Source organism: Nicotiana attenuata, unplaced genomic scaffold (genome assembly GCF_001879085.1).
Source record: "Nicotiana attenuata strain UT unplaced genomic scaffold, NIATTr2, whole genome shotgun sequence".
In the NCBI taxonomy this organism is placed as follows: domain Eukaryota; kingdom Viridiplantae; phylum Streptophyta; class Magnoliopsida; order Solanales; family Solanaceae; genus Nicotiana; species Nicotiana attenuata.
The window spans coordinates 71,069-83,014 of NW_017671549.1; the positions used below are offsets into that span (position 1 = coordinate 71,069).

The 11,946-nt window shown below is 37.6% G+C and overlaps 2 protein-coding genes across 2 annotated transcripts; both read left to right on the top strand.

The window, feature by feature from the left end:
- Nucleotides 1-376: 376 nt before the first annotated feature.
- Nucleotides 377-1,802, top strand: LOC109208929. Its single transcript, XM_019372085.1, has 2 exons — nucleotides 377-743; nucleotides 850-1,802. Exons 1-2 carry the CDS (start codon nucleotides 736-738, stop codon nucleotides 1,433-1,435), a joined length of 594 nt encoding a protein of 197 aa, XP_019227630.1. The 5' UTR covers nucleotides 377-735; the 3' UTR covers nucleotides 1,436-1,802.
- Nucleotides 1,803-9,245: 7,443 nt separating this feature from the next.
- LOC109208930 lies at nucleotides 9,246-10,956 on the top strand. The gene is made up of 3 exons (XM_019372087.1): nucleotides 9,246-9,726; nucleotides 10,473-10,606; nucleotides 10,726-10,956. The coding sequence occupies exons 1-3, from the start codon at nucleotides 9,246-9,248 to the stop codon at nucleotides 10,954-10,956; spliced, it is 846 nt and encodes a 281-aa protein (XP_019227632.1).
- Nucleotides 10,957-11,946: the final 990 nt, after the last annotated feature.

The following is an 11,946-nucleotide window of genomic DNA, read 5'->3' on the forward strand; positions in this document are numbered from 1 at the left end:
AAAAACCGACAAACCCGACATAGACCGAATCGAGAAAAAACCGACTTAGTTGGTTTGGTTTGGTTCTAATATTTGAAAAACCGACTTACTTGGCTTGGTTTCTTTTTAGGGAAAAACCGATCCAAACCGAACCATGAACACCCCTAACTCCATTATTTTATGTCAAATTTTATGTGAAGTTATTTTTTGATCACCTCAATCAAACAACCTCGTAATATCTTGTGATCATGTCAAACTTACAAAAATATACTATCAATAAGATAAAATAAAAATATATTAAATTTTTCTAAGAAATGTTTCTACTTTTTTTATAAACAGATAAAAGTGAAGTAAGCGTGTCATCTAAAATGAAAATGACATTTTAGTAGGAATTTGGCAAAGATTGTTTTTCTACACTTTCCTATTCAAGCTCTGTAAGGACATAATGGTTAGAAATTGACCATTTTGGTTTTCGTGTCCGTTTCAATTTTTCCAATCTCTGTCTCCGTTCTCACCCACTCCCGACTCCAAACCCAAAAATAGCGCAACAACAATCCAAAAGACCCCAAAAGCAAAGTAGTGAACCAAGGAGCAAAGGCAGCAAAGCATTTCTTTCCATTACTATTTTCCAACAACTTTCCCTTCTACTCCAGGAAATTGAAACTCCAATATTACAAGCAAACTATATATCACCAGAAGCAGCGGCAGCAGCTCTTGATTTCTCTTGAAACCTGCTAAAAAATCCAACTTTAGATCATGGAAGAGTAATATTTCACCTCCCTATCTACATTTGTGAATTATGTCTCTGTTTTTGTTCATTCATTTCTTGATATTGTTGGTTTTATATGTTTTTTCTTGAAATTTTTGCAGATCTGAGACATACCCAAAAGAATACTTCTCCCCACAACCAAGAAGAGCTACCTTAACCCCGTCATCTTCTAATTCAGCTGCAACAACCAGTGTCCACGTCACTGCTTTAGACGGGCTAGTGAATGTGAACTCACTTTTCACCATTGCAGTCTTTGTGGGTCTTTCTTTAACCACACCTGGCCAGAAAAGTCTCGAGGACCGTACAGCTTGTGATGCTGGCATTGAAGTGGTCAGAAAATTGTTGGTATTTGAGGTTGTCTCATTCAGCTTTTTTCTCTTCTCTTCACTTGTTGCACAGGGCCTTAAATTGGCGATTAATCTCTTGAATAGCAAAGATGTTGATGAGGCTTTTAAGGCTCACATTAATCCGAAAGTGCTGAGGCTTGGGATGTTGGGCTCTGCTGTTGGATCTGTAATGGGATGTTTGTTCTTGATGCTTTCAATGGTCAATGTGATTGAGATTCGGCTTGGGTTGTTGTCTTGTGGAAGTAAATCTGCAATTCATGCTGTCACTGCCTTGATCATTCTGGTCACCTCTGCTCTTGTGGTTTATATTTCTACTGCTGTATATGCATTTCTGCACTGAAGAGTGAAGTGAAGCTTTTATTAATGTGATCTTGAATGTAGTGTTTGTTAGTTTTCTGTATTTGAATGTTAGTGCAACTTGTGAAGCTTACAAGGTGTGAGATGAATATCTTACATTCTTGGCTTTTGGTCAATTTACAGGAAATTCCAATATACATGTGATCTTTTAAAGTTTCGTGATGATTAGGTTTTTTATTGGTTGAAGTTATTAGTTCAAGTGAAATCCATAATGGGATGGAGGGTGGTCTTACAATAAACTTCGTTTTCTTTTGGGTGTTTGTCAAATAGGATGTTGGATAATCATTGATCTTTTGGCGGAGTAAAGTGCAGCTGAGTCATTTGTTTTGTCAATCATCTCTTTCCCTCTCCGACCACGTATATTGGTTTGTTGGAACTTGCATTCTTTATGTTCGATATATGTGATTTCTAATTGAGTTGGGTTCTATGTAAGGTTGTTGCATTATCTCCGTATCTTACGATGTTGTTCTGGTTAACGAATGCTATCTATATACACTACTCCTATCAGAATTTGATTTGATTTGCTAGTTATTCAAGTTTAGCGGACATCTTGCATGTTGGCATATATCCTTTGTGTGTATGAAAACTGCTGCTCAACGTGCTTCTCATTGAATGAATGAAGCTTCTACTTTGTTCTAAACTATCTTATTCGACTCCGTCATCAACTACATTGGACATCATGGCGATCAAGATTGACAAATTACTATGCAATAGGAAAATTATTAGCCAATTTGAGGTGTGGTTATTAAGTAACTTTTCTCATGTATGATGTAAGACTTAAAGCTTAAGCTATCGTGAGGTATAATGACAAAACAAACTTGTATGATTTACTGCTTTCTAAGGTTTGTCAATACTGCAACACTTATCTTCCACTGATTACTCTCGTGGAATTGAATGTATATTTTAAAATTATCAAAAGTGACATTGAAATGATTTTACCAATCTATTTATGAGTGAGGTGAAATATAACTGTAGATTCAATAATAAATTTATTATTGATGTTTAATCCATTTTCATATTTGTTGGGTCAACCTATATTATTATTCAGTTACAAAAGCCTTAGCTGGCCTTAGGGGTGTTTTCGGTTTGGATCGTTTTTCCCTAAAAAGAAACCAAATCAATTAAGTCGGTTTTTCAAATATTAGAACCAAATCAAACCAATTAAGTCGGTTTATGTCGGTTTTTCGGTTATTTGTCGGTTTTTTCTTAAATATAAGACATACACTACCAAACACATATTCAGGCGACCACATTTTCAATGTAACACTATCAAATCAATTGCCCTTTGAGAAATTTATTATTTACCAACATATATTGATGATAATTGAATCAAATAGTGATGAATAATTTAAGGACTCAATTAAAAATATGTTATTTTTAACACGAAATGGATTCTTACACTAAACAAAAGAAAACTACCAATCAAACTAGAATGTAAAGGTAAAGAACTATATTAAAAGTGCAAACTATTAACATTTACCATAAATTTTTTGAAACTTTGTGTAACAATATACATATATATAGGTTTAATAATAAATTTGAAATAGCTACTCCTATAGTCAGTTTGGTTCGATTTTTTTCTGATTAAAACCAAAACCAAACTAAATTATCGGATTTTAAAATTCAAAACCAAAACCAAAACCAAACCAAACCAAACAGTATCGTTTTTTTTGATCGATTTGGTTTGATTTTTCGGGTTTTTATGAACACCCCTAGCTGGCCTAAACAACTGCACTGTCATCATAGGAAGATTTACGAAGCTCTCATACATACCATTATAAGGCAAAAACTATAAATTTTGGTCTCTTTCCTTTCATTGCTTCTTGTTACTAAGTTTCTGGGTTAGGTAACCACATCATCAACCCCCCCAACCCCCAAATTGTACTGTAATTCGAAAGCATTGTTTTAGTGGTTGGATTGGAAACCACCTAGCAAGGGTGGCTCTACGGTAAGGCAGATGAAGCCCTTGCCTTAAACCCCCCAAATATTAAGAGTCCCAAAATTGCAAAATACTGCTCCCTCCGTTTAGAAAAGAATGAATATTTCCTTTTTAGTCAGTTTTAAAAAGAGCAAACCCTTTCTAAATTTGAAATTAATTTAACGTTAAAATCCTTTTTTATCCTTAATAAGATGATTTATGGTCATACAAATTTCTATGGATTATTTTAGACCACTAGTTTCAAAAGTCTTTTTTCTCTTAAACTTCGTGCACAGTCAAATAGGTTCAAACAAATTGAAACGGATGGAGTATATTAGTATCATATATAACATTTAAATTATACCATTGTTATTAATTAAAAAAAATTAAATTTTTTTATATTTTTAAAATTTGATTGAGGTTGTATGGTTGACAGGTTGAGTGAGTAAATAGCGACAAATTTTCTCTCATTAAATTAAATAGTATATTTTACCTTCTCATCAATTCTAGTTTTTCTTCCTCTATGTGCACTCTTTCAAATTCTCTGAATTAGCTATTTCTTTTGTCATATATTTATCCATACATCAGAATGCAAATTCTTTTGTGTCTCATTTTCTTTAACTAAGAAATTCTCGAAGTCATTGGCGCAAGATTTGAACTTGATGGATAGTGATCCTATCCTTCTACCTTTTTCCACTTAAATATCATTTTTGTTAACGGGAGAGTTCGAAAATGTGATACGAGCCTAACCTATACGTCAATTGTTGCGCTTTTACCACCAGATCATGTGGGTTTCTTTTGTCTCATTATCATATGGATTTTATGAAACTTTAAGGGCCTTTTAATGTATTTTGGCTTTAAGCCAAGAAATTCGTTGTGCCGCCCTGCCACCTAGTGTGCGTGTTTTCTATACTACACTGCAGTTTTCATGTGAGGCTGCAAACTTGAACCTAGGCACATTGATCAAGTAGTGCAGATTTGAAGTGAGGCAGTTGAGAATGCATTGACTGAATTTTCTGATATCCTCTACTCCGTGAAAGGCAAATGCAGGATGTTGCATTTTTTGTTCATCATAATGGATCAAGTACTGATTTGTTTTCTTTTCTTTTATATGGTTCATTCATGGCAACTAGCCAGGTACAACTATCTATATAAATGTTCACCACAAATGATCAGCTTGTGGATAATTTTCAGCATGAATAAACTTCTTGTCTGATGTTCTATGTTTATTAATCTTAGTAGTGCTCAAAGTCTTTTGGGAGTTAAGTTCAGTTTCCGTGACACAACTTTTCCTCAATGGCAATTGATTTTTGTTACTTGACTGAGATTTTTGTTACTTCCTCTGGATGTCGTGAATTGTAATTGTGACATTTGATTTTCAGCGCTGGGCGGGGTCATTTCTATTCGCTTGGGCCAGAGTAGACATCTCAATAGTCTAGTTTCTTTAGTCCATTAATATTAAGTCCATAAACTAGTTCTTTATCTTATTCCCTAATGGCTAAGGACACAATTGAGAATTGGTGTCCTCATTAGTACTAGGTTGTTATATGGATAATTGTAGCCAAGCTTGTCCTTTAGTATTTAGGTAGTGCATCTTCATTGTAAATTCTCATCTGATGAATTAAGAATTTTATCGTTTATTCTTCATTTTCTTTCTTTTATTAGTTCTTAGCTCCCTTAATCCAAATTGGTAGCTTAAACGCTATATTTTGGTATCAGAGCATTGGTCTTGTTACCAACGATGAACCCTCCGCCTGAATCTAGTGGTGATAGCGATGCTTCATCAAATTTGAAGCTGCAGCTTCAGACGTTTATGGAGGCCTCTACTAAGCGTATGGAACAAATTGAGGAAATACATAGAAGGAACGTTGAGTATACTCAACGAGTGGAAAACTTTGTCTTGGACATGAATCCGAAGGATCCTTCTGTGCTGGGAATGTCTCAAGGCAGCTTTTATGTGGAATCAGGCCAGTCGTTTGTGGGTGGCATGTTACGGTAAGCAGCTTCACCAGTAACTCTAGTTTATTCCAACTCTGATACAGTAACCCCAAATTTCCCAAATATAAGTCGTGGTCTTATTTTATCTAATTTAAACCTTGGTGTGTCCCATTATGGAACAACCCCTACCTTCAGTGAAACCTTCTCTGCTGGCCCAATGAATCCCTATTTTTCTCACACATTTACAACTGCCATTAATTTTACCATTCCCGCTTCACTCAGCTCTTCTAGACCTTTCACCTGTTTTCTCCAACTAGCGGGCCCATAACCACTACATATTTTCAGTCATCCCCCCTGACATTTGGTACCTACATTCCTTTCTCTATAACCAGTTTTATCAAAGGCGAAAAGCGCAAAAAAGCTTCAAGGTCTGTTGGAGCTTTAAGCACAAAAAACGCAAATAAAGCGAAAGAAAGGCACAAATAGAGACAAAATATAAATATGTATGTGTAGTCCAAGGCTAATAATTATAAGTGTGAAAAACAAATATATGGACAATGTGATTGAGTAAAAACTACTTTATAATAGCATTATGGAGAACATAATTTATTTCAGGGCGGGGGATAAAACATATGACATCACAGAGAATCAAACAACACAGAAACTTGGTTTGAATGGGTGGAGAGAAGAAACCAGCTACTTAGAAGACTGACCTTAAGTGGGAAGGCACTTTCATGGGTTAGTGAAGTGGTGTAGAAAGCGTCAAGGAGAAGGGGAAAGATGGAACATCAGAGACAATATCACCACCTTTTATTGCACACAAAAATACAACAGTGCATGGAACTAACCCATCAGTCATTATTATCCTAGAAAAGGCCTTTAATGTGGGATGGGGATAGCTAGTTATTAAAATAAAGAATTTCATTTCATGAATAGAAGAGCAGTTATTACAGATCCACTGATGCCTTTATTACAAAACACCTATGCTCATACAACTCGTGAATGCAAATGGTCCAAAATAAATGATCAATCAAATTGAGAAGGGCATTATTAAAATACAGGGGACAAAAATCTCGGATGATAAACTCTTGAGCAGGTGTGTGGCTGGTAGATTCTCCAAGGAGCTTGACGAAATGGATCAGCAACAAGTGGAGCAATGCTATTGGGGTATACGAGTTGAATGGATGTCATTGTCAGTTCCTGTTCGAGTTTCCAACCAGATGAATGGCAGAACAAGTATTACAAGGCATGTGGAGATGGGGGAAAGCAATATTGAATCTCAAGTGGTGGACTCCAACGGCGGCTTGTGTTCCAGTAGAAATTAAGCCTGCTTGGGTTTGGGTCAAAATACTCCGCCTTCCTCTACATCTCTGGTCTGCTAACACCATGAAAGCCATTGGTGACAAATGCCAAGGTTTGATCAAGACCGAAGAGCAAACAGAACTAAAAAATCACCTCCGTTGGGCTCGTATCAAAGTCAAAAGGCCACTAGCAATTATTCCGAAGGAAGTGGAGGTAGAGAATGACGACTTAATCTTTCAAATGCCGCTACGGACTAAACATCCGGTGGCAGTTAAAACCCAGCGGATATTGATGAATGATGTTGATGGCACAAAGACCTTAAAAGGTCACTTTAGGTCTGTTGTAGCTGGGACTGACAGGGCAAAGCACATGGAGGCCAAAAAGCCTCCTATAATTCAAAAAAGGGACAGTTGTATCACACCATCTGTTGAAATGGGGAAAACTTCTTCGCTTGGAGGAAACACAGTAGGTCTTGATATTATTGGGCCTCCCTCAAGATCAATACCAGCCTCTACTGTATGATGGCACACAATGTTGGGAGGGAGAAGAGGTCATACCTTTAGACATACAAAATCAGATGGCTGAAGAAGATGCATCCTCATGGGTACATAAGAACGTTATCAAGATGAGCAAACAATACGGGGTTGATTTCCATGGCTGCGAATGGGAGGCTCTCTCTCTATTCATGAAAATTGACAAAAGAAGACTGCATAACAGAGTAGAGGAGACACTTACAATATGTGATACACCAAAGCCAAAAATCAATAGAGAAGTTAAGAACCTGGAAATTGGGATGAAGTTCAAGGAGAGTGGATCGAGGAGCAGGGGGAAAAACAACATCATTGTTACCCAATGAAGGTCAAAATGATATCATGGAATGTTAGGGGATTGAATAAGAGGAGAAAAAGAAGAGTTGTGAAAGCACTTGTTCATAAATGGAATTATTGCTTACAAGAGACAAAGTTGGAAGGGGACATAACAACGGAAGTTAAACAATTATGGGGAAGATGATGGATCGATTGGGCATTTATAGAGTCAACGAGAGAGTGGGGGGATTTTACTACTGTGGAACAAGAGGGTTTGGGAAGGGTCAGTAGAAGGTTACGGCACGCAGAGCATATCTTGCAAACTATCCTCTGTTTCTCAAAACTTTACATGGTTTATCACAGGGGTGTACAGATCAAATAGCAACAAAGAAAGGCAAGATCATTGGTGGGAATTAGCAGCTTTCAAGGGGATATGCAAGGGTCCATGGGTGGTTTGTGGAGATTTTAACACCACCAGATACACATAAGAAAGAAGAAGTAAGGGGAGATGAAATCATGCTATGCAGGAGTTCTCAGACTTGATAGGGGAATTGGAACTGATTGATCTTCCACTGGCAGGATGTATTTATACATGGTACAAAGGATACAATCATATTACAGCGTCAAAATAGATATATTCTTGATATCGACTAAATGGGAGGAAGAACTTAGCAACATCAATCAGTCCTTATTGCCTAGGCTAGACTATGATCATCTACCTATTCTGCTGCAATATGGAGAATGAGAGAAGAAAAAATCTTACTTCAAATTCAAAAACTGGTGGCTGGAAGTAGAAAGTTTCTCTAAGATGGTTAATGGATGGTGGAGCTCTTTTGATGTCACAGGTGCACCAAACTACACTTTAGTAGTTAAGCTAAAAATGTTGAAAGAGAAACTAAAAGAGTGGAATCTTAACAACTATGGCAGTTTGGAGAACCGGAAAATAGAAATCTTGAATGAAGTTCAAAACCTAGACAGATTATAGGAGCAGAGGAACTTGACTGAAGATGAACTTGTTCTCAAGATAAGCTTAGAGATGGAATTTGAGGAGATGTCAAAGTTTGAGGAGATTGCTTGGAGGCAAGGGTCCAGAATACAATGGCTAAAAGAGGGAGATAGGAACACAAGATTCTTCCACAGAATGGCAAATTCACATAAGAAAGCCAACAACTTGGACAAACTTGAGATCAATGGAGAGCAGGTTGCTGACACTGAGATTATCAAAGATGAAATTATGCAGTATTACACCAACCTCTACACTGAAACTGAGATATGGAGACCAGATTTCAACTATCTTGATTGCCTAAAATTGACTGATGAGGAGGCTATATGTTTACAAAGACCTTTTGAGGAAGAGGGAGTGATGGCTGCAATTAGAATTTGTGCCTCTGAGAAGGCACCAGGGCCTGATGGCTACTCTATGGGATTCTTTCAGAAATGTTGGCAGTAGTAAAGGAAGACATCATGAAAACTATTGAGAATTTTCATTCAAAGGAATTCTTTGAAAAAAGCATTAATGCAACTTACATTGCACTAATTCCAAAGAAGAAAGGAGCCAAGGAACTGAGGGACTTCAGACCTATCAGCCTAATTGGGAGGGTGTACAAAATTATTTCTAAGATGTTAACAGAAAGGCTCAAGTCTGTAATGAACAAGCTAGTAGATGAACAACAAATGGCATTATCAAAGAAAGGCAGATTGTAGATGCAACTCTAATAGCAAATGAATGTGTGGATTCTAGACAGTAGGGGCAAAAACTTGAAATCCTATGTAAACTTGATTTAGAGAAGGCTTTTTATCATGTCAATTGGAACTTTCTAATCAAAATAATGAAGGACATGGGATTCGGGAGAAAATGGCTGAAATGGATACTGTTCTGCATTAGCTCTGTCAGGTTTTCTATTTTGATTAATGGCTCACCTGAAGGTTTCTTTCCCTCGCAGAGAGGTCTTAGGCAAGGTGACCCTCTCTCCACCTTTTTGTTTATCTTGGTCATGGAAGGTCTAAATTGTATGATAAAAAGGGCAAAGGCAAATGGTTGGATTAAGGGGTTCAAGGGATCCAACAAACCTGATTGTGTGATGGATATTTTCCATTTGCTATACGCAGATGACTCTTTGATTTTGCATGACGCTGAGGTCGATCAACTGAGGCACATCATACTGATCTTAACTATGTTTGAAGCAACTTCTGGGCTCCATGTCAATTGGACGAAAAGTCAGCTCTTCCCCATTAATGTGGTGCCTCATATTCACATATTAGCTGGAACTCTGGCTTGTGAAATTGGCAGCCTTCCAACTACCTACCCGGGTATGACTTTGGGGGATAAAAATAAAGCATTATAGATATGTGATGGGGTAATTGAAAGAAGTGAAAAGAGATTGGCCAAGCGGAAAACTCAATATCTTCCGCTTGGTGGCAGAGTGGTGGTAATAAACAGTGTGTTAGACTCTATACCAACATATGTGATGTCTCTGTTCCCTTTACTAGTTAAGGTGGAAAATAGAACGGATATTATTAGAAGAAATTTTATCTGGCAAGGTAACAAGGAAACAAAAGCTTTTCACCTAGTGAAGTGGAAGAATGTCATTTCAAGAAAAGTTAGTGGTGGCTTGGGCATCAGAAATCTGAGACTCCATAATAGAAGCTTACTATTTAAGTGGCTCTAGAGATACAACCATGAGCAACAGGCTTTATGGAGAAAAGTAATAGAAGCAAAATGTGGTCAAGACTCCCAATGGTGCACTAAGAGAGTTACTTCCTCTTATAGGGTTAGTAACTGGAAGGCAATTAGGAACTTGTGGCCTAGTTTCTTCTAGAATACTAAAGTCAAGCTAGGAAATGGTAGGAAGGCTGCTTTTTGGGATAACAACTGGATAGGACATGGTCCTCTAAAAGACCACTAGCCTGATCTATACTTGTTAGCTTCAAATCCCCATGCCAAGGTGGAAGAAATAAGGGGACAACAAGGCTGTAATTTGAACTTTCGAAGATTGTTGAATGATTGGGAAGTGGATAGAGTTGCTACATTGATAAACCAAATGACCAACTGCCAGGCCTCTCAGATTGCGAGGACACTTTGGTATGGAAGGGGTCAAGCACCAGATATTTCTCGATGAAATCTGCTTACAAAAGCCTAATGGGCAATGCTCATTCTGATAGGAGTTGGCCTTGGAAACAAATTTGGAAGGTAAATGCACCCACAAAAGGTGCTATGATTTGTATAGTTGGTGGCCAGAAAAGCTTGACTGATGAAAAACTTAAGAGAAGGGGATATCAACTGACCTCCAAATGCTATCTCTGTGGAAGGGAAGCAGAAGACAACTCCCACTAGTTTCTTCACTGTGTTGTTACCTCTCAATTGTGGAACATGCTTCTAAGTATTTTCAGAATGAACTGGGTCATGCCAAAAGATTCATCCGACCTCTTGAGATACTGGGCTGGTGGGACTGGTGGAGTCAGACAGAAGAAATGGTGGCAGAAGATCCCAGCAAGCATTTGGTGGACAGTCTGAAAGGAGAGGAACTCCAGATGTTTTGAGGATGTTAGCAACTCCATTCAGAAAAATAAAAATGAACTGGTTAGTACTTTTTTCTTTTTTGGTGTAAAGAATGCCCTATAAATGATAGTGACTCCATACATAATATCATAGAATCCTTGTAAATTTTTGTAGTGGGGGATTCTTTTACTTCTTTAGGGATGTTCTCTATCACTTTTAGCAGCACAAACTTTGTGCTATTTTATATTTATAAATTGTTATCATTCTCAAAAATAAAAATTGAAAAGGAATTACGATAAACTGAAATATCAATTGTTTAGTGTCGCCTCTTTAGGATTACACTTATTGGCAAGGAAAAGTATGTCGTAGAGCCTTACTGATGACAGTGGAGCTCCCGCTAAACGAGGCGAAGCGCTCAACATGTTTTGAGCTTCGCTTCAGAGCTTAAGCACCCCTTTGGCAACACTGTCTATAACTGAAACACAAACACCTAATGTAGCCCTATACCCTCATTTCACACTTCAATCCACCAGCCCTCTTATATGAGCACTAACCCATTTTCCTCTCACATACCAACTACCTCCCAAATTCCCATCTATACTTCACAAGCCCTTGTTTTTTATTCCCACGTGCGCTGCTACGCTAACCACACATTTCCTACTTTATTTTCCCAACAAGACCTCATTCCTCACAATCTCCGCTTTCTTAAGGCTAAGCTGGATTTTCCCCAATTTGATGAGAAAAATGTTACGGGTTGGATTTGCCGCTGTGAATACTACTTCGATTATTACTAGGTGCCTGAGGCTGCTAAAATGACATGCATGGCAATCGGTGTAAAAGATAAGTTTGACTGTTTGTTTGACTCCTGTGGTATTGACCATGGTGGAATGATTTCTTGGAAATAATTTTGTTTGGATACCTGTGAAAGGTATGATGGACGATACCTCTTGATGTTGTTACAATTTTTAATCGGATTCAACAGTGGGCGGATGTAGAAAGCTATCAAAAAAGGTTTGAAGACCTACGTTGCA